Raw genomic sequence first — 24,208 nt, 5'->3', positions numbered from 1 at the left:
AGTTTAAATATATGATAAAACAAACGATATGAATTTGAAAACAGTACTTAAGTTAACTGCAATTTAATATCACTTTTTTTTATGATTTTTAACATCAATAAAACAATAATATAAAAACAATAATTTTAAAAGACCCATATATTATTAGAGTAGTCGCAATTACAAATTTTACATGTGCATTGACTGTTTCTGTAATTGTACTAATAACACAATAATGAACGTTAATGAAACAATTTATTATCAATATATATGCTTAGCATGCTAAGATCTTCATTAATCCTGGATTAGTTTAGGGACAACATAGTTACTGTAAAACAAGTTAACTTTGTTCAATACACTACTCCACAACTGGGGATCAAATTTAATTCTCTCAACATGTAATTTGTGCTTTTCTGTTTTAATACTTCCTTCAAGGTAAAGTACAAAGTCACACCATTGTAAATTAGAAATTGCCATTTGAGATTGAATCTGTATATACCAATTTGAAGTTTTCTTTAATTTAATGACACCATCAGAGGTTTTGGTAAGATGATATTTTTTTTCACTGATTTCATCTAATGTTAGATTTTTGAATGTGTATGGACACTTAATTTCTACAATGCCTTTCCCACAACATTTACAGTTAACAATAGCATCTGGAGAAGCTCCTAGATGTGGAATATCTTTGTTTATTATCAGTCCTGATAGTTCAACTACAGCCTTTTTATGTTCAGAAATATATTCCTTGCTGTATAAGTCTCTTGCAAGATGCTCTCTTTCTTTCCCATAAATCATTGCAGGAGTTGAAAAATTGTTGTTTTTGTCCAATATCTGTCTGACAATGTAATTGTTTTTATCATTGCCCTGATAGTGATACACAAGAGGAATTATTGATGAAGTAATCCTACCTAGCCTGTACTCATACCAATTCTGATTATCAGACTGACCTTCTGTTAAAGAATAAATTTGGTCACAGTCATCCTGGTTCACTTTTGATTTGAGGTATTCCAAAAAAGAAGAATTTTCCAAGAAGTCTTCTGCTGATTCAATGATAGATTTAGGGGCTCAAGTAGGATATACGGTACTATAGTTCCGGCTTTTTTGCCGTAAATTCCTACGCGTATGTATTCATGGGTAATAAAGGACCCTGCATACCTTCTTCTGTTTCAGATAAAATTACAGTATCATCGGCATATAATATAACAAATAATTCAAAAAATATGTGCAATTCACTTTGAAACTTCTCTTTAACAGTTTCTAGTGGAATCCCATCTAGACTCTTAAAGTAATCTTCTAAGTCATTAAGAAAAATTGAAAACAAAAACGGCGATAAATTCTCCCCCTGTCTTACACCTGCTAAACAGGGGAAAAAAATCTGACTGACATTCATTATATTTTACACATGATTTGATTCCTTGGTACATATTAAAAATAACTTTAAAGCACTTCCCTTTAATATTACTCAATTGAAGTTTTTCCCATAAACCAGATCTTGATACAGTATCGAATGCTTTCCGAAAGTCTACAAAAGTACAAAAAAGTTTTTTTCCAAATGAGAAATACAGCTCTATGAGTGCATGAAGCACAAAAATATTGTCTACAGTTGAATACCCCTTCAAAAGTTAAATAAGCGATCCTGTAATATACAAATACTTTGTTTAAAAAAAAAGACCCTGTGCTCACCAGTAGGACATGAACAAGCGACCCTGTTCTAACCTGCAAGACATGAAAAGGATACCCTGTTCTAACCATCAGGGCATGACAAAGGGACCCAGTTTTGCGGCACACTCATACCATTAAGATGTAGTATGTAACACCCCTCCCCCGGAATCAAACCCAATGGTGTAATTTGTGTATCTTTATAAAATTATATCGAATTCCGGTGAGAGAAGAACAAAAACAATAGACAACTTTCGAGTTCGATGCATTTCCGTCAAAAGCTTTGGTTTTAGTGAACGTTACTCGTGCGTTTAGGTGCGTCGCGACTTCCGTTTTAATGTTGAGCGAGTGGTTGAAAAACTATAAAGCTATATTGCACGAATTATTCGGCAAATTAAATTCTCATAATTGACAATCTGTACAGCTGTCATTAGGGAATTGTGATTAAGTACCTACTGTACAAGCTTTATTTCTAGTTTATCCTGCACAATGACGATCACTAAGACGCTTAATAAACGTTTACAGTGCAGGGATACAGACAAGCCCCTCTATCTGGTAAATGACGTCACAAAGGCGCGTATAATTGACGAGTTTTTTTCCGGTGACGGATGAACTCGAAAGTGGTCTATTGCCAAAGCAAATTTGCAGACGTTACGCGCGATGTTCGTACATGTAAGCGTAACACAACGTCGCGATGTTTTATTTTATCTGCGTCAGAAATATTTACTTCTGTAAATAAAGGTTTATAGGGTCTCGTTCAAAGTTACATCTATTAATACAAACATCAAATCAAAGTATTTAAATATGACAAATATTCATATCATAACAGTTGTCATAATTTCTGGAATTATTAAAAAAATATTTCCTAACGTTCATACCAAAACTTCGACTGAAAGCCTTTTTCAACTGACTTTTATAGTTCGTCCTTATGTCGTACTGTCATACCACAGTCAGGACCCTGTATTTCAGTGGTTGTCGTTTGTCTATGTGTAATATATTTGTTTTTCGTTCATTTTTTTTTTTTTTTACATAAATAAGGCCGTTAGTTTTCTCTTTTAACTTGTTTTACATTGTCTCATCGGAGCCTTTTATAGCTGACTATGTGGTATGGACTTTGCTTATTGTTGAAGGCCGTACGGTGACCTATAGTTGTTAATATCTGTGTCATTTTGGTCTTTTGTGGATAGTTGTCTCATTGGCAATCATACCACATCTTCTTTTTTATATAAAATACTGAAGGAACATTTCTGTTAAATAATGGAAAATTTTTTTTTCAAAATTTTTAAAAGTCTGTACGAAAATGAGTGGTTACAATAAATGAAATATATTACGCGGGTCAGCCTAAAAATAATTTTTTTTTAAACAATTATTATTTTCGTTTTTATCTTTTTTTTAAATACTTATAATAGCAATGAATATGATATCACAACATTATTTATTTTGGACATGCATACTGCCAAGAACACCGATTTTTCCAATGAGGTACGAACATCGCGCCTAACGTTATAGATGTAACATTGTTTTGCAGATGTTTAGACGAATTATATATACAGAATGTGCACAGACTTGTATTACCGTCATTGCTGGTGATTCGATGGATAAATCTGTTGTAGAGTTGTCACTGGTTCAGACGTACTTATAAATATAATTATTTCTGTGACTTTATCTTGCATAAATTTGTAGGGTCCTTTACAATAGACACTTTAGCTGATCTTTAACAATTCCATATGCATGCCTTATATATCATGTACTGTATTACGACGCTAGATTAAAACTGACGAGGAAAGGTAACACCCGGCCATCGAAAGATTTATTATTATTGTAGTGCCTAGTTGAACAAATGGTCTAGCGTGTGGGATACGGTGCAAGGCGATTTGAAGTCACGATATCTCAGTAGCATGAGTTCGAATCCCGGCGATGGAAAAATTTGCGACAGCTTTACAGATATCACTCAGTTCTTTGAAGGGACACCAGCTGTCAAATTCATGTTCACCGATTCGACTCAAATTCTCATATTTGATTTATAAAAATGTAAAACATTTATCCAAACTATCAAACGTATAACATAAACAGTTTACAGAGCATGGGGTAGATAATATATAAATTCGTTTCGTGTGAATTTTAGTCCAGACGCCATCTAATTAACTATCGATTTGACCTCAGATGACCATATAAGCGATGTCAACATAAATAAAGATATAAATAGATTTAAACAACACGTGCAATTGGATTTTTATAGGTCTGTTTGATTTTATTTTATAGATTAAAAATAGATGTTTCTCATTGTTTTAACCATGTAAGAAAAAAATTATGTGCATCGAATTAGTAATCAAATGATTTACCGTAGTTTCACTTTCATTGTTGACATTCTTTTTCTTCAAATAACCAGTATACGTACAATGCATGCGTTGCCAATCTCTAGCTAGAGGTTAAATTGAAGTTCACATGAATACGGATTTAAAGAGGTCGACTATTTCACTTGCAAGTGAATTACTAATTATCAATGTTTCTTAGCGTATATGACAAGATTGAACCTTTTTGGCTGAAAAAAGCGAATTGTTATTTCACTATTTCACTTTCATTATTGATTGAACAGAAAAAAATCAAGATTTTTTATATATGTCGTAGCTAAAGTCCCTTTAACGTATTATATGTCTAATGACATCAATTATAAAGAACACATATTTTTGCCGATTTTTCTTATAAAGGATTACGATAGCATAAAAATTATTAATGAAACAGATTCCACCACCGAACATCGTAGAAGATGTAATATATTATATCCATTCGAGAACATTCAGTTTAAAATTTAAAATGGACTTAAACACTAACAATACATAAGAACAAAAATGCACCATCAAGTGTCCGAATTAAATAATACTTATCTAGAAAAAATAGATGGCTGGATGACCAAACCCTTGCATGTTTTAAACGCACAGACAAAGGGAAAAGTCAGTTTACAGTTACCGTTTTACAATTTCTAAAATTTAAAACTGATGAAATTTCCTGTTAATGCTGTCTTTTCACTGATAGTCGCTGTGTTTTATTCAAAACTATTCTTTTTCTTCAAATAACCAGTATACGTACAATGCATGCGTTGCCAATCTCTAGCTAGAGGTTAAATTGAAGTTCACATGAATACGGATTTAAAGAGGTCGACTATTTCACTTGCAAGTGAATCACTAATTATCAATGTTTCTTAGCGTATATGACAAGATTGAACCTTTTTGGCTGAAAAAAGCGAATTGTTATTTCACTATTTCACTTTCATTATTGATTGAACAGAAAAAAATCAAGATTTTTTATATATGTCGTAGCTAAAGTCCCTTTAACGTATTATATGTCTAATGACATCAATTATAAAGAACACATATTTTTGCCGATTTTTCTTATAAAGGATTACGATAGCATAAAAATCATTAATGAAACAGATTCCACCACCGAACATCGTAGAAGATGTAATATATTATATCCATTCGAGAACATTCAGTTTAAAATTTAAAATGGACTTACACACTAACAATACATAAGAACAAAAATGCACCATCAAGTGTCCGAATTAAATAATACTTATCTAGAAAAAAATAGATGGCTGGATGACCAAACCCTTGCATGTTTTAAACGCACAGACAAAGGGAAAAGTCAGTTTACAGTTACCGTTTTACAATTTCTAAAATTTAAAACTGATGAAATTTCCTGTTAATGCTGTCTTTTCACTGATAGTCGCTGTGTTTTATTCAAAACTATTCTTTTGCATAGACGTAGTGTTTTGTTTAATATATAAACAAATAAAAACTTGTCTTATATATATTTATCAGTTTGAGTTTTGGAACTAACAAGATGTGGTATGATCGGCAATATGTTCAAAAAAATATTTGAAAACAAAAATTACACGTAAAATAAACTCCAGTTAACTACAGGTAAATTCGCACAAACGTTATACCAATTCCCCACGCAAATGTAATGCGGGCCATTTTAAAATCTGCGCAAATGTAGGTCGCCAATATTTTTCTATGTACTTAATTAAGGTGTTCCACCGGGAATTTCCTTCAGAACCCAATTCACATACCCTGATCTTATAATATGATGTTCTTAGCACAAGAAATGTATGTGCTGTTACAATTTAACCAGAAAACTCTGACAAACAAAAATGCACTGCTCCTTTTTTTCAATATAATTCAGGCTGGCTCTACTGGAAAAGGGACTGCAATTAAGGGCAATTCAGATGTAGATATTGTATTCTTCTTGCCGGAAACAATCTTCAGCACGGTGGAAAGCATGGTTTCTGAACACAAATTAATTTTAGATGACGTCGAGAAAACTTTGAAGAGCTCAGATTACAATGTTACTGGAAAAACACCTAAGGCTTTGCAATTGAGAGTGAAATGTCATGAGAATGGTTCAGGGAAATCTCATCATATCGATGTTGATGTCTTGCCTGCTGCAAATTTTGGAAAATTAGGATCAGAATTTAAAAAAGGTAAACATAATATGTTACTAGACATAGATTATAACCCACCATATACATATAGGTCAGCAACCATTTGGTTTTGTAAACAGTGATTTTGAAGTAGATCTGTCAATGGTTGTGTCTGTATAGCAATTTTGTTTATATTGTATCCAATACTCTTGTCGTTGTTAGTTAATTCTGTATCTAACTGATCTTTGGGCCTTATGTAGAGCAATACAATGGTATATTAATAGGACTATAACAGTAGTTTGTAATGTTTGTTGTAGATGAACTTCAAGAAATATATGAAAAAATGAAAATCGTTCCCGAATCGGAACGGAAGTTTTATACTCCATCTTTAACAAAACAGCAAAAAATGTTTGTGAAAAGAGACAGACCTGAGACCTTGAAACGGTTGATTCGATTTGTTAAATACTGGAAAAACACACTAATTCAGGTTCAGGTATGTACAATAGTATACTCAGCACAAGTTGTCTACATCACCATTTCAAGTTATTTATTTCCCTCACTAAACACTCATCGGTAATATAAAACATTTCTTAAAAGGTAGTAGGTATTCCTATAGCACATTTATTCCTGTATTGCTTTTATTGTCAGTTTATGACACATCTAGGTAACGACAAGTCATTGTTTCATTTGGTTGACACATTAAACCATTATACCTACCATTATCTTGATATTTTTCGTTTGATAATCATGATTTCTGCAAATATTCTGTTCTTTCATATAAACAAAGATTTGATTAGTTAATTTAGCGGTATTTCACACCCTGAATTTTACTGTAATATTGCACCAAAAAGGCGAGAAAAGGTAAAGGTTATCGTATTACTGCTGTTATAAGATCTTTGCAGCAAACATTATTTTGTCATCAACAAAATACAACGTTTTATTTTTTATAAATTTGTATTATTTACATTTTTTTGGTAATGTTTACATACCCATCCACGTTTATTTCGATAGATAAAGGAGATTTCTTTATTTATATATTACATAATAGATATTTATTAAACGCTTAAAAGAAGGGATTTAAAGGGCCACTAGTTTTTAAATTCATGTTCACCGATTTGACTCAAATTCATAAATTTGAATTATAACCATGTTAAAACATTTATCCAAATTTTAGAAAGTCTAAAATATGCAATTTACAGCTTTTTCTTGTGTGTATTTTTGTCTTGACGCAATTTATTTAAAACTATCGAGTCGACCTCCGAAGACCTCCGATGTAAATATCAGCGATATAAACATAAATATAGATTTGTTCCCTTACTTTAGTTTTCCGCGACCAAACGCTATGAAAACTTGTTCCTTAACAAATATATATGTCTTTTAAAATTTTTCTGTTTTGTCTGTCTTTTTTGTGATGTATTTCATTTTTGCTCTTGTACTTTGTCTATGTGCCTTTGTGAGTTTGTTTAATATATATAACGTGAATCTAACTGTGTACTTATATTGATTTTGGGGCAATGGATTGCATTGGTCCACATTGAGCTTCACCGGGTTCAAAATTAAAGCTTGTTGTATTTCATTATGAATACTAGTATTGTCAACGGTTGAACGGTTAACTGATTAACCGTTGGGATGTTCGAATAGCGAATACCCAAAGATGCTAAACGGACTTTTTTTTTTAATTTATATAGATATGATATAAATGTGTATTGAAATTTGATTAATTTTGTTTCATTTTGAAACATAATCATCCGTGAAAATTAATTTGACAGAAGAATTGTCCAGTATATTTATTTCTATTGTAAATTCAAAAACATAAAATTAATTAGAACTGAGACAATTTGTTTATCAGATCGAGGCAAGATCGTTATTAAACATAATTATAATCAAAATGAGGATGTTAATTTGATGTGTGCTTCTTCGTTACATTTGTTGTTTTTATAGTGATTAATATGATAACACAATGTTGACTTCTGTACCCCTATTTTTGACATTTTTAACTATTGTGTCTGTTTGTTTTGTTCAAGCATCGGTGAAAATATAATGGAATGTGATACGACTGTCATACAAGTGAGAGGTTTAGCTAGCTATAAAACCAGGTTCAATCCACCATTTTCTACATTTGAAAATGCCTGTACCAAGTCAGGAATATGACAGTTCTTGTCCATTCGTTTTTGATGCGTTTTGTTATTTGATTTTGCCATGTGATTATGGACTTTCCGAATTGATTTTCCTCTGAGTTCAGTATTTTTGTGATTTTACTTTTTACAATACATGAAAAAAACCCAAAAAAACTGTAACTTTAAATTAGTAATCCGATTTACTTTTACGACTTACTTCATTATATTTTTTATTTAATTCTACTTAGGCCTTCATCTGAATGTGCAACGGCCATCATGTAAGGCTTTGTTATAATTTAAACGAAAATTCAAATGACAACTTAAAAATTTACACGTTTTATCATTGCAAATTAAAACTCTCCACATTATTATTGTGACATCAAAAGTAAATGAAAGAATCCTCAGTTTCAAGAAGTTGTTTTTCTTTTTAATCTAAAGTTATTACAAACGGCATAGTAGATACGGTTGTATTAGATTAGTTAAAGTCAAACTTCGCCATGAATCCTCAGAGACAAGTCTTATAATGCCAATGGAAAACTTCAATTAGTTATATTATTAAAAACGTACATGTATAGGGTTATATACATTAGGTCTTCAAACATCAACTAAAACTATTGGTTGACTGGTTATTCGGTCGAACGATTTTCCGAGAAACCTGTCAGTCAAAACGGTTCGATTTAACAACAGTAGTAAAAACAAAATCAATAAAATCAGGTTTAAAAAAATAATGGTACCAATAGTATACCCGGCCGCTGTTACAATAAACAATTTTGAAAAAACTCAAAGAATAATCTTGATAAAAAAAGTCTCTAAAAACAAAAACAAAAACACACAGTCAGGTAAACGAAAAAAAAACGTGCTTACGTCTTATATGATTACAATGTAGCATATCTATAAATACTGGAATTTGATTGGTCAGTAAGATCATATGCCTTAGTGTATTCCGAAACTACTTCCGTAAAAAGTTATCAAAGGTACCAGTTTCTAATTTTATACGCAAGACGCGCATTTCGTCTATATAAGACTCATCGAAACCTGTGGTTTATTCATGCGCGACACGCATGCATGTAGAATTTATCCAATTGATATTGAAAACTAATACACATAAACAATTGTTTATATTTTAATGCATATATAAATCATAAAAGACATAATGCATTAAAGCTTCAAAAATATATATAATATTAAAATTTGAATAAAATTGCGCAAAATTTCAAGAATGATTTAGCGAATTTACGTCATGACAAAACACGACGTCAAACGAATGAAAATTTTCAAGCAAAATATTTTTTCATTACTTGCACGCTTCAAATTTTGCCTATTATATCATTAAAATGAAGTTTTTGAGGTAGATGCTTTTTTATTTTAGATTAAGTTGCATTTATTGAACTTTTGTGGATTTTATAAAGTCATTAGGGCGGTCCACTTCTTAGAAACGACCTATCCATTGTTCATTTGATGGTAATTATAGTAGCCATTATGCACACACACACAAAAATGGTTTATAAAAAACGTAAATATTTGTCTTATGAATTAATAGGATTAAACACATTTTTTCGATAGGTTATTGATGTGTGAACTGGGACTCTTTCTTCCATCTATTTTATTAGCAATCATACCAAGGCTTAAAAGTTATTGTGAAACTGTCTCTTCGAGAGAAGGCTTGAATCAGATGTGGATACTAAAAAAAATTCAAAGATCTTTTAAAGAACATAAATCTTAGACTCTTTCATATCGCAATAGTATTAAAACATTTGACTTTTCTACTCTTTACACAAGTATTCAACATTCCAAACTAAGACAAATTGAACAAGTTGATATTGCAATTTAAAAAAAAACAAAAGAATTGCCAACGTAGATATAAGTTTCTTAGGGAGGGATAAATCTTACTTTGTAAAGAATCACTCTGATTCAAACAAAACAATTTCTGAAACTGACATTAGCAAGATGTTTAATTTCTTGGTTGACTTCATTATTTGTAACGTTTGGATGACGTGTCTTTCAACGAACTATCGACATTCCCATGAAAACCACTTGTGCCCCTCTTGCCGACTTGTTCCTTTATTATGATGAGGCTGAATTAATGTCGGAACTTCTTAGAAAAAAAGGAGGAGTTACCGATATCCTTTATCGTTAACTTTCAGCTATATAGATGATGTCCTCTCACTATATAATTTAAAATTTAGTGACTACATGTATGTTGAACGCATCAACCCAATCGAACTTGAGATAAATGATACAGTAAAGTCTGCCTTATATCTTGACTTACATCTAGAAATTGACAATGAGGGTCGTTTGAAAACATAACTTTACGACAAAAGAGATGAGTTCAGCTTCCCAATTGTGAACTTTTCATTTCTATGAAGCAGCATACCAGCAGCGCCTGCATGCGGATAATATATCTCCCAATTGACATGATATTACCTGGCCTGTATTTTCTATCGTGATTTCCTTCATAGAGGGTTGATGCCCACAAGGAAGCTATTATACCAACAGTTCCAAATGGTGAGGTTCAAATCATCCTTTCGTTAATTTTACGGACACCATTTCTAGTTGGTTAGCCGTTATGGAATTTCTGTTTCACAGAAGATATTGGATATATTCCTTATGTCGTAACTATAATCCCGTTCCTTTTTCACGAATATGCTACCGAATTAGATTATTTACTGGATTTGTATTAACATGAAGAACACGACGGGTGCCATATGTGAAGCAAGATCTGCTTTCTTTTCTGATCACCTGTGATCACCCCATTTTTTGGTGGGGTTTCTGTTGCTTAGTCTTCAATTTTCTATGTTGTGTCTTAGGTTCTTTTTTTGTCTGTTTGTCCTTTTCTGTTTTAACCATGGCATTGTCAGTTTATTGGCGATCTATGAGTTTGTCTGTCCCTCTGGTATATTTCGTCCCTCTTTTACAAACGTCGGATTTTTTCGGTTTGTGAGTTAATCGCATCGGTGTATACACCAATTACCTCTAGATAAAATGTGTTTAATCCTATAATGAACCTGTTTGATGATCTTACCCTATGTTTACAAAGAGTAACAAAGGAAATTTGGGATGAAAATAATCTCTTATTGTGTAATACCCCCATTACACTAGGAACACGATCTCGCTATGACCGCCAAGGTTACGAAAACTGTTAGACATCGTTGTAAGATCTGGGTGGTCATCGTAAGTTCGTACTATGGACGTGATTTTTATATGCTAAAAATTTCGTATTGCAGACGTGGTCAAAAATGATAATAGTTGATACATAGAAATTTTTATCGGAATTGACGTTTACGTTGCGACTATCATAATTTCACAACATCATTATTACATTTCTACTACGAAATAAAATTTGTATGATTATACTACGACGAGGAAGACAATAGTATGCTTCTACTATGCGCTTCTTACAACGATACGACTACATCCAAACCACGGTAATTAGTCTAAACAGTATTTATTAGTGAAAAAAAGGATAAAATGTTACAATGTTACATGACGTTCAAATATGGGATCCCAAACAATTTTGGAAAAATTTACATAAATCCGTCCTCCCTCTCCCCATAAAAAAGACAAAACAAAGAACATCTATTTTAAAAACAGTATTTTGAATTTTCTTCATTTAGCTTTTATGACGCTTCATGTTCGTTATCAACCACTTTATAAATTAAGATGTCGTCAGCAAAAAGTTAAATATCACATTCTATATCATTAACTATTTTATTTATAGAAATAAGAAATAGAATAGAACCCAAGATAGACCCTTAGGGTACGTATGCTGATACATGTTCGTTGTTGAACGTTTCTCCAACAATGACAACCTGTTACCTTCTTAAGTTTTAATAGTTTTCAAACCAAAGTAGCACTTTTCCATGAATTCTGATTTTTTAAGCTTATAAAGTAAGCCTTATGCCAAACCCGGTCGAAAGCTCGACTTATGTCGCAGAAAAGTATCCTTACCTTTTCCCTGATGCTCTACCAAAATCGTTAATTATACATACCAGTTGGTTTACCATCAAATCCCAAGGGATAAAATTAGACTGGAATTTTGTTAATAAAGAATTTGTAATAATAAAGTTAAAAAGGTAATTGAAAATGCTTCTCTCCATTGTCTTACCAATGTTAAATAGCAAAGATATTGATATAAAATAAAGTAAAAATTCAGGGCCACCTTTGTTCTTATAGACAGGGAAAGCATTTGTTAGTTTCCACACATCTGGATATCTCCCTAGTAGAAGGAATAGATTAAAAATATGTGTAAACAAATACTTCAATATAGTTGCTGACGACGTCAGGAGTCTTGTACTGATTAAATCAGGACCTGTTCCTTTTGAAAATAAAGATTTACAAACACATCTTCAACATCCTGCTTAATTATGACTAGTTTTTTTTATTTCATCGTATTCTATTATTTACAATATTTGACTCATCAACAGAAGACTGTACGCAGAAATAATTGTTTAAATATTTAGCTTTGTCGTAATCACTTTCTAAAATTGGTTATTGAAAATTAAAGTATGATGGACTGAATTTATATTTGGTAGTCCGATCAAATGTTTTAATGGTTTTCCACCATTGTGTTGTGTTATTTTGTCTATATATCAACTTTATTACCCTCCTTTTCCCAGAATTTGTTTTTACTTGATTACAAAACTTTGAATTTTTCGAAAAACTAAGGATTTTCTTATTCCAGGCATAGACTACCTTAGCCGTATTTGGCACAACTTTTTCGAATTTTGGATCTTTAATGATCTCCAACTTTGTACTTGTTTTAGCTTTATAATATTTTGAAATGAGCGTCAATGATGAGTCTTGTGTAGGCGAAACGCGCGTCTGGCGTACTAAATTATAATCCTGGTACCCTTGATTACTTTTTACACCACTGGGTCGATGCCACTGCTGGTGGACGTTTCGTCCCCGCGGGTATCACAAGCTCAGTAGTCAGCACGTCGGTGTTGACATGAATATCAATTATGTGGTAATTTTCATAAATTTACCGCTTATAAAAATTGGATTTTTTCGAAAAACTAAGGATTATCGTATCTCAGACATAGCTTACCTTAGCCGTATTAGGCACAACTTTTTGTAATTTTGGATCATCAATGCTCTTCAACTTTGTACTTGTTTGGCTTTATAATATTTTGAAATGAGCGTGCTTGACGAGTCTTATGACGACGAAACGCGCGTCTGGCGTACTAAATTTTTACCCTGGTACCTTTAATTACTTTTTATGCATTTATTTTTTATTCGTCGAAAATTTGTCCAATCAATTTCAACGTTTGTTATTTTTGCTTTCATATGTAATCTCTCACGCTTTCGAATCATTTTTCTTATATTCGAATTTATACCAGGTGGATCATGTTTCATAACTTGAACCAGTTTCTTTGGGATTGTTTTTTCAGCCGCTTCAAGATCTTTCCGTAATATTAACTGCCGCGGTATTTATGTTTTTATTATCAAACAAATCATAATCGCCTAAGTGATATTGCCAAATTTTCCTTTTAAAGGATTCTTTTGAATTGTTTTTCGATATTTATATCTGCACTTATAGGACAATGATATCGTACAGAATTTTCAAGGATGTCTTCACCAACTTCTGAGTACAGTATTATATCCGGATCATTTACCATAATTAGATCTAGTAACGAACCTCCTTCTGTTGATAGAAAAAAAGCGGAAGCAATGACTTTTACCCTGAGTCCTGGACATGAGCAAACGAATAGTGCAGTGACAACGTAGTGAATTCGTAGTTTGATTGTGGTAGACTCGTATTAAGATCGTAGAGATATTTTGCAACTTTCTGATTTTGTCCTTGAAAATGAAACATTTAAAATGAGCTTACCTCTTTTGATATTTCTCTAGAATCCACCATCCTCTTATAGCTTTGAATTGCTTTTGATTGATTTGTGGCAACAAGACGGGAAACCAGATAGCTTCACTATTGAAAATGGACTACGTCGAGTTATGGAAGCACTGGCGGATTATAATTCTATCAAAGTAGATTTTTCGAGTACTATTATGAGTCCATGAAACAACAGTAAGTATATCACATAGCAAATTACGACTCATCAGTAATCATAAAATACTATCTTAACTGAAATATTTTTAACTCGTCAGTGACCTTTTTTTTTATCTTTTTTTTATTATTTTTACCAATAGTAAAGTGATTTCTGTAATTAATTTTTTTTTTATTTCGATATTAACTTTAGTTCAATAAAAAAAAATAACATTAACAAAAATGCTAGCTTCTAATTTGTCTATGATACAAAAATTATTAGATGTAGTGTTTTATATTTGATTTCTAAACTATGATTTTTCTGATGTCAGTTGATGATATTTTTAGGCGTACTGGACCCTACATAATAGATCCTGTTAACCCTTACTCAAATGTACTTGATGTAACTCATTCTGATTGGAGTTCTGTGGCGAGTCATGCCAAGAAGTACCTTGAAAAGGCACACATGAAAATGGCTAAAAGTGGATTTTGCAGCTAATAATGAACTCAGAATGTGAACAAGAACTGCAGTTTCTCAAATTATAGTTTTGTTGTAGTATGAGCATCACTAATACACTAATGAAGTGGTCAATTAAGGAACAGATAAGACATTTTAACTTGACAACATTTAAACATTGGTTAGTGTATCTATACTTAATGTTTTTGTATTGAAATTGTATGATTGTAATAATAATGATACACTTGATTTAGGCAATTCAATTTTTAAAACCAAGATTCGAGTCAGTACGGAAAGACACTTTTGTTAGCTTAACTGTTCATTTCAAACATGTTTTTATGTACGTCATCAAATTGAAGTGGGTCCAACATTCAAGTGTATTGCATAAGTGGTTATGGGTATAGAATAGAGTCACAGGGGAGGTATATTTTTCGTAACGGCAAACTGCGACACATCGGGAAAAGATGCATTTTAGAGTAGTTTTGCTCATTAGCTTGAAAACGAGTACATGGACCCCTCTTTTTAAAAATGACATTTGATTTATACTATAATGAAGAAATTACTGATACTTTTGTTCGTAATAAGATGACCATACAACAAGAAATGCCAATTTTGTTTTCAAATCTTGATCCGACTGTCAGTTGTGATACAGGGGAACGTTGATAAGATGTACCCATACAGGGACAATTTAAAGTATCTTAAGGTAGATCATAACTTCATAAGTAAATCTTTTTTGAGACAGAATTTTCTTATACTTAGCCAGAATGAAGATTTTAATATGCTCTTTTCAAAAATATATTAAAAAGTAGGGGTCACCGTGCTATTTTTCAAGCTATGAGTCGTTGAAAATTGCCTAAATTTGGTTAGATTGTTAATGGAAAAACACAATTGTGTGCATAAAAAATAATCTATGAGATAGAATTTTGAAATAAATTGTGAAAAGATAGGTTTTGTAATATGTTTTAAGAAAATAAAAAGAAAACATGGTGTCACCGAACTTGTTTTCTTGTTACAAGTAAAAAGAAAAAAATTCCCTATCTGTCCAGTATAAATTTTTTACTAAAAGAGTTATCTTCCCTGAAATGGCTCATTTGAAAAAAATGATTCAAAAAGCAAAATAAAATGATATTTGTTTAATTATTTTGAATTATACAATAAATTGCCAAGTTTTCTTTATATTATTAAACAGTCTAACCATCAAATTGCAAATCTGTCTCCAAATTTGCAGATTTAGGCAAATAACTAGACCGGTTTTTTACTGTGATTGTTCAATCCAAGATGGCGGTATACCATGAATCTACCTTAAGACGTGTTCTTAAAAATATGTTATGGTAAAATGTAGAACCATCATAGGACCAGCCTATGAAGTGTATAAGACTGTACATCAAAGCTTTTTTAGATAGCCGTATTCAGTATGGTATCGTGACAATTTTACTTGTATTTACAATCTATTTAAAGCATCCTTTCGTCTTTTACATTGTATAATGTATATAATTGTCTTTAATAAATAACCCAATGACAATTATAGTATTAATAATAATATTATACAATAAAAACAAATACAAAGTTCTGAGATAACGACCAATATATTCCAACTGTCGTAAATACAGTATCGTCTCGATTTTCCAAATTTTAAGCTACCAAATTAGACTAATCACCGGGGGTTGTACCACGACGGGTTCTACGCATAGAACATTATCTACTTACCCTTCCGGAGCACCTAAATTTACTCCCAGTTTTTGTTGATGTTACTGTTGATAAGTTTTTTCTAGCCATAGGGTTGTTTATCTTTGACTTTTTAACAAAACAATGAATCTTCCGTCCTTCTTTCGTATCGAATTGATTCGTGATAATACAACTGTTACTATACACGGTCAAATTCTGTCCAGGTCTGGTCTGGTCACCATTTGTTTGTATTCCAAAACCTAAAGTGTACGGTAATATTGTACTAAAAGCGCGGAAACAAACTTATTAATAAGGGTTAGCTTACCAATGATGTAATTAGATCTTTGAGTATAGTTAACATTGGCTAAAATGTAGATATTTTCATCAGCAAATAAAACAAAAAAAAAATTGTATTCTTTTCAAATGTAATGTATTCACAATCACGTTAATTTTTTATATCCTACTGCTTGTCGATAATGTTCTTTTTGGCATTGCACATGGCATTTTCCTTTGTCTATCTACATGTATGACGTTAAAATACTAAATCCCTTTGATATGTTTAAGTAGACATTAGTCTCTGATGGACGATTTTTTTTATAAAATGAAATATTTATTATAAATTATTTTTGGCTTTCAACTAGCTTTTATTAACTGCAAATCCTCTCAAATCGTACTTTCGTGTTAATTTGACCAGTTGACAAAATTAAAAAAAAAAATTATGTTATTTAATGTTTACTTATTTAAAATTATATCTCGTCTCTCTATTTTTAATATTTACCAGCTTTGATAATTGTTTGGTGACTTTAAATTTTAACTCCTGTTCACGTACTATGAACAACAAAATAATTTCTTTTTGAAACACATTTTCGTTTTCCATTACTGTATACAAATTGGTATCATTAACCGGTGGCAATATTCTATTTGGCGGCACTTTGTTAAAGGTAAGTGTTGTTTTTCTGAAATTTTATCTCTTATTTCAATTATTTTGTATTCACTTTGTGTCATAGATTATATCGTTATTGGAAGTATCTACAATTCAAATTTTACAATTCAATCAATCATTTCCTTGATAGCTATAATGACAAGAAGTTGTGGTATGATTGCCAATGAGATCATTGTCACTGACCTTCAATAATAAGCAGAACCCATACCGCAATTTCACCTATAAATGACTTCAAAATTACAAATGTGAAACAATTCAAACAAAAAGAAATAACGGCCTTATTCGCGAAAAAAAAATGAACGAAAAAGCAATATGCTAAACATCAACAACCGAAAAGCACTGATTTTGAGACAGGCACATACAAAATGTGGCGGGGTTTAACTAGTTAGATAGTGCAAATCCTCCCCGAACCTAGGAGAAAACCAGAACACACACTGTAAAACAATAAACGAAAAACAAATGTGATAAACTGCAACAAACAAAAAAACAACTCAATACCAGGCTTCTGACTTAGGACATGCACATACAGCATGTGGTAGGGTTAACCTATTTTGTTGAAACCAAACCCTCCCCATAACCTGGGTTAGTGGTGTAACCATCATATCTTAAAGCCAAAATAATAATGAATTTTACATATTGTGTTTAATTTTGTGTGTCACTACACTTGATTTATGTATATTTTTAATCATATGCCCCTTAAGAATAAGAATTTTTGCTATCAAAACTATTAAATGAATATACGTTTAATATACCTGTTCAATACTAGCTAATTTCTCTTTGATTGTTGTCAAATTAGGCCTCGATCAAGAATCATCCGCCCAACAATTGGTCATAAGCTGATATCTGAAAATTGAGAGCATTTTAATAGAATATCATAAAATTATTTCATCTCGGTCTATTTGAAGCAAGACAACCTCATGTGGTAGTCTATGTAATGGCTACTACTGTAAGTAGTATGTCTCTCAACCGAGCGTCTTCCATTCCAAGCCCCATTTTGACGGAACTGAGGAAGACTTGAACTATTGTTTGCGTAAGTTCTGGAAATCTTCTTCTTTTTCCTTGATTCCATAGGAAGAGATTTCATATTATATCCAAATTTAAAACTTAATACGTGATTTCCAATTTCGTCTTGTTCTATCGTTGTTTTTTTTTTTAATTTGAGTCTTAATGTATTTAAAAATGCAATGTTTTGGTGAAAATTTTGCATCCCTAATCAGGCAGTGTTATTGGGATTAATTACAAAAAATCTAGGCGGAAGATTTATGACTGGTCAATACAAGATAAAGTTAAATGAAAGTCACCTTTTTCAGTGTATTAATATGATAATTGACAATTCTAAGATAAAGAAGATGTGGTATAAGTGGCAAGGAGATCGACATCTCTCCGCCAAGTCACAATTTATAAAGGTAAATCATTATAGATCAATGTACGGTATTCAACACAGAGCATTGGATCACACCGAACAGCAAGCTATAAAGGGCCACAAACATTACTAATGTAAAACCATTCAAACGCGAATACCAACGGTCTTAACTATATACAAAATGAGAAACGATAAACACTTACAAACTACACCACGCTTTTTTGTACTGTTCTATTCAAGTGAGAAAAAAATTGTTAAGCAGAGCAAATTGATTTTCCAGGATCAACTTCCTTTACCTCTACCACTTTATGTCTGACAACCATAGTTCCGCCAAATTGTTTAAAACACTATTGTTATCAAGGTAATATTACATTGTATATCTATTAGTTATTTTCATTGTTCATTCCAATTGCTAAATCAATGTTATGATAATTTTACTATCAAATTAGAACTGAAAAAATATATGCTTGAATAAAAGTATACAAGTAAATTAAAAAGTCCAACTTAAACAAGCATATTTAAATCATTACATTTTCTCTGTGCAAATTTCTGGTTTCGGCAGTCGTCCACCATGTTCCACAAATTGCATGCCTTCTTCGTTTGACTTTCAAGGATAGGGAACATGTCCTAACGAGAATACTTCCAATAACAAAACATCGTAAATCCTAAACAAAGACAAACAATATTCACAAATCAATGACGCAGCAATAACTGTATCTCAAATGTATTATAAAACTGTCTATTAAAACATACATAGTACTAAACAAATAAATTGCAATAATTGTGTTCGCTAAACTTAAAATTTCCTATTCGTCATTTGCCATTTGATTATGATTTATATGTGATATACCTCTAGCCAATATAGAAAGGTAAACGCATAACAAATATACACATTAAAATTCAGTCAAAGAGAAGTCCGAGTCTGAATGTCAGAAGATGTAACCAAAGAATATAAACAAAATGACAATAATTACATTAATAACAACACACTACTAGCAGTTAACTGACATACTTAATACTTAATGATACTTAATGATGTTTTCCAGTACAGGATCCTTCACGGTTCCTCTTCACCAGACTCATATAATTGAATATTGTCTCCATTATTTCTGATGCTGCTTCCGGTTAATTCAGCTCGATAATCAGAATAATAGATTTCTTCGTACTCCCAGTATCTATCTAGCCTATTTTTGAATGAGTTTATAGATGGCGCTTTAGTTACTTTATCTGGTAACTTGTTCCATAATTTGGCTATTCTTACAGAAAAACTGTTTTTCCTCAGACTTGTTTTGAATCGTTGGTGAATGATTTTATTACTGTTTACTCTTGTGCTATGTCTATTTTCAGTGCTTGAAATTAATTTAAGGAATGAACTTGTTTCTGGATCGTAATTACCATTTAGTATCTTATATGTCTCAATCATGTCCCCTCGGACCCTTCTATATGACAATGTTGGCAGCTTGAGTTTTTTCAGTCTTTCCGGGTAGCTCAATTTATTGAAACCTGGTATCTGTCGTGTTGCCCTTTTTTGTACATTTTCGATTTTGTCGATGGATTTCTTTTTAAAAGGTGACCATACAGAGCTAGCATAGTCTAAGTGTGTTCGCACTAATGTTTTGTATAGAGGTATGAAGATTTTTTCGTTTAAGTTTTTAAATGTCCTTCTAATTGCGGCAAAAGTTGAATTAGCTTTATTCACTTTTTCGCATATGTGTCTTTCAAAGGTTAGATCTTCATCAATTACTACTCCAATATCTTTCTCTTCTTGACATTTACTTATATCATGACCTAATAGTTTGTAACTTGTCTTTTCTTCCCTTACCCCTCTACTTATATTTATGTGTTTGCATTTTTCTGACATGTCAGCTCGAGACTTCAATTTAACTGATTGAAAGATTAATATGTCTTCATCATATGAATATCAGGCACAATCCTTCCCGTTAGTGGTTTAGTATCATACCATCATAACATATATGCGAGGAATATAACCAGTGTCATACCAACAACTGGTTTTTAAATAAATGTGTTTAGTTCCGATGCAAAGACCCTATAAGTAAATCAATATTAACGCAAAAATATGCAATCTTTAATGACCTGACAACGAGGGGGCGGACTGGGGGTACCTTTCTCCGTTCACCCACCCCTTATCTCCTTTCTCCCGCCCCTTTCTCATTTCTACCGTCCTTCTTCTCCTTTCTTCCGCCCCCTTTCTCTTGTCTCCTACCCTAAAATATGACAAACTAGTGCATATGAAGCTCATTTTAAAAAACCCTGATCAAATGCCTTGTTTTTTATGTCTCACGGTTTTCTCCTTTCATTAGATGGAATTGTTGTTTTCTTCTGCATCAAGAACCTCAATAACCTTTTCACCGACTGTTAAGCTGTCTGTTTATAGATATAGGAAGATTGTGGTGTGAGTGCCAATGAGACAACTCTCCATACAAATAACAATTTAAAAAGTAAACCATTATAGGTTAAAGTACGGCCTTCAACACGGAGCCTTGGCTCACACCGAACAACAAGCTATAAAGGGCCCCAAAATTACTAGTGTAAAACCATTCAAACGGGAAAACCAACGGTCTAATCTATATAAACAAAACGAGCAACGAGAAACACGTATATATTACATAAACAAACGACAACTACTGTACATCAGATTCCTGACTTAGGACAGGTGCAAACATTTGCAGCGGGATTAAAAGTTTTAATGGATCAAAACCTTCTCCCTTTTTCTGAAACAATAGCATAACATCACAACAAAGAAAAACATACGATAAAATATCAATTGGCAGACTTAACTCTATCAAAAAACCTATGATTAAACAATGAACGAATAAATTTGATCTGCGATATCTGAATACAAATGCACAGTTAATTAAATATTAGAGACAAACATTCATGACCAAAAAGCTAACAAACAAATTCAAACACAGGACATAATGTTTGCATTGATGAATTGGTAACACTGATGCACGCCGTTTCCCAATGAATTTAAGTATAAATCCAAATTATAGAAATGCAGGCCTAGGATAATTGGTGAAAATACAGGAGATTTGTGTGCCATTATTTCAGCAATTTCGTTAAAAAAAACCCATTCGTTGAAATGGTTTGCCAAAAAAACGCTTCTTGCAAAATTAACAAATAATATTCATTTGGTAAAGAATACTGGGATATGATTTAGCAAACATTCATAGTACAAGCAGTTGTAAAAAATCAGGCGGAAATTAGTTTTTGGAATGGAATTATCAAAGAAGATGTCCTTGAACATGGTTATCTTGCTGCACTACTTTCCCTCTGTCCCAAGTGTAACCATTTTCTGAAAATCATTGAGCTGAACTGACAATATGGTTCCGGAAGTTTTTGAAAATTTATTGCCAACACTGAAATTGTTTTTATAAGCACAGTTTACACGGGACCGCAACATCGAAATGAGGATGAAGTGAACAAAGGCTTGACATATTGGGATGTGAACACTTAATGTGCACCCGTTAGAACGAAATAAAATTAGATCATTCAGATCCGGTTACATTTTTTTCTTTCAACTGCGTATTTCAAAAAAAATAATCTCTGAATTTACACTCTTCATGAAAAAACCAGTAGTCAACAAGAAAGGAATAATAGTTGATTTGATGAAGATAAACCCATAAAGCGGTCTAGCTGAAGGCAAAACCTATATTTCTTCAAACGAAGTAAACAACTGAAAAATCACTGATATTTTAGCATCATTTTGAGTTAGATTCGGGTTATTTTACACATGTACAGGGATGTGTGTGTTCTGTTGTTTGATGTGGACATGATGTGCAATTGAGATTACCCAATTATATTCCAGTATGAACTGCTTATTCAAAAATATATTTTGTCACCAAATGCCTTGATAAATAGAACATAAGTATATATTACGGATTACAAATGTGGCGAGGTTTGTGATTGGATAACAACACAGAGATGTCAGTATATATTCTGGAAACTGCCGGGGTATATACGACGTTTTTATCCCCAATTGGAACCCCAGAAACGTCATCATAACACCGGTTACTATGTGACGTAGTCTAAAGCTATGGGACTGTCAGAGGCTCACAGAGGGAAACTAATGACGTGCTTCAGTCAATAATACATGTTTAATACAAAATAACGCATTTTACACTTTTAATACTTAAATTTAATGTTAAAAAGGTTATTATAAATTATTACATACACGATAAAATTATGTTCACAGCAAATTAGAAAATCCTTCACGTACGCCGAACATATCAGGTTGGGTTTTTCAATATATTTGTGTTGTCAACAAATACTTGCACTGGAAAATAACATTAAGTCAGGGGTAATCCGTAATATATGTGTAATTCAGGTCTCAGCCACGGTATATACTGTGACATTCCCGGTTTAGGTCTTATATCCCCTTCGCCTTCGGCTCAGGGGATATAAACTCTAAGCCGGGAATGTCACAGTATATACCCTGTCTGAGACCTGAATAACATATAATACTCTTATTACATATTTTGATCCCTCTGCAAAATTCCGGGAGCATACTGTGTTACCCTTGTCCATTTGACTGCCTGTTCCTCAATTGGTATATAGCTAAGGGTGTATATACAGATGGGTGCACTCCTAACCTGTACAGCAAGTTAACTTGATAACCAGTCATTTGGACTGGTCAAAGTTAACCTGTGACCGAATGTAGGACTGCTCTGACCAGTCCTAGGACCAAAATCTAGTTAACTTGAAAAGCGGACTTGGACCTAGGACTGTTTTTATGTCTGCCAAAAAGTTAACTTGGAAACAGGTCCGCTATTGATATAAGTTAACTTCGAACCAGTCCTGTCATAAGTTAACATAAGTTAACTTCGGAACCAGTCCTGTCATAAAGTTAACCTAAGTTAACTTGGAAACCGGTCCTGCCACAAAGTTAACTTCTGCTTGAACAAATCCGATCAAAACCAGACCTGTTCCCAAGTTAACTTTTGACTGGTCTGGTCAACACTAAGTTAACTTGTAACCAGGACCGCTCTTCGTTGATTTAAAAAAAAATATTTTTAATATCTTTGTTTCGCAGTAGAAACATCGAAAATAAAGTAATTTGAAAATTAATACTTCCGTTTTATGAACAGGATTAAACACAAATAATTGAAAATAAGTACGCACAGAACGTAACACAAATTTGTCTGTGATCTGACAATCTATCTATTATAAAAACGATCTCGGTTACAATGATAACAGGCACTGAATATATATATATATTCCGAGATCAAATTCAATCATATTATGTATATTTTTGAAAAAAGTATATTTGATGTTAGGTGTATACGTCCTTGTTAGTTATACATCCTTGAACTATGCAGCCACAATCAGCAATAGTTTAATTCATTTAAATAATGACTACAAATTTTTGTTCGCCTAAATTAAGGGTGCCAGCATGTCTTCTTTTTACTCAAAATACTGATACGTAACAAAATTTCAGTAGTTTTGATGCCTCCAGTTGACTTGTACAACAAAATTATTTGACCGCATCCACCAAAACTGACCATATATGCACTTTAATTTGTAAATCTATATACCCGCATAGTAAATCAGCAACATTTTTTATGTCAGGATTCAATGTATAATACAATCCTGACAATGGAC

General features: G+C 32.3%; 1 protein-coding gene across 1 annotated transcript; it reads right to left on the bottom strand.

The window, feature by feature from the left end:
• Positions 1 to 19,643: 19,643 nt before the first annotated feature.
• LOC139492296 (uncharacterized protein B0403.1-like) lies at positions 19,644 to 20,447 on the bottom strand. The gene has a single exon (XM_071280516.1). The coding sequence runs from the start codon at positions 20,445 to 20,447 to the stop codon at positions 19,644 to 19,646; it is 804 nt and encodes a 267-aa protein (XP_071136617.1).
• Positions 20,448 to 24,208: the final 3,761 nt, after the last annotated feature.

This window comes from Mytilus edulis, chromosome 10 (assembly GCF_963676685.1).
Source record: "Mytilus edulis chromosome 10, xbMytEdul2.2, whole genome shotgun sequence".
Classification (NCBI taxonomy): Eukaryota; Metazoa; Mollusca; class Bivalvia; order Mytilida; family Mytilidae; genus Mytilus; species Mytilus edulis.
This window is presented reverse-complemented; position numbering and strand designations above follow the sequence as displayed.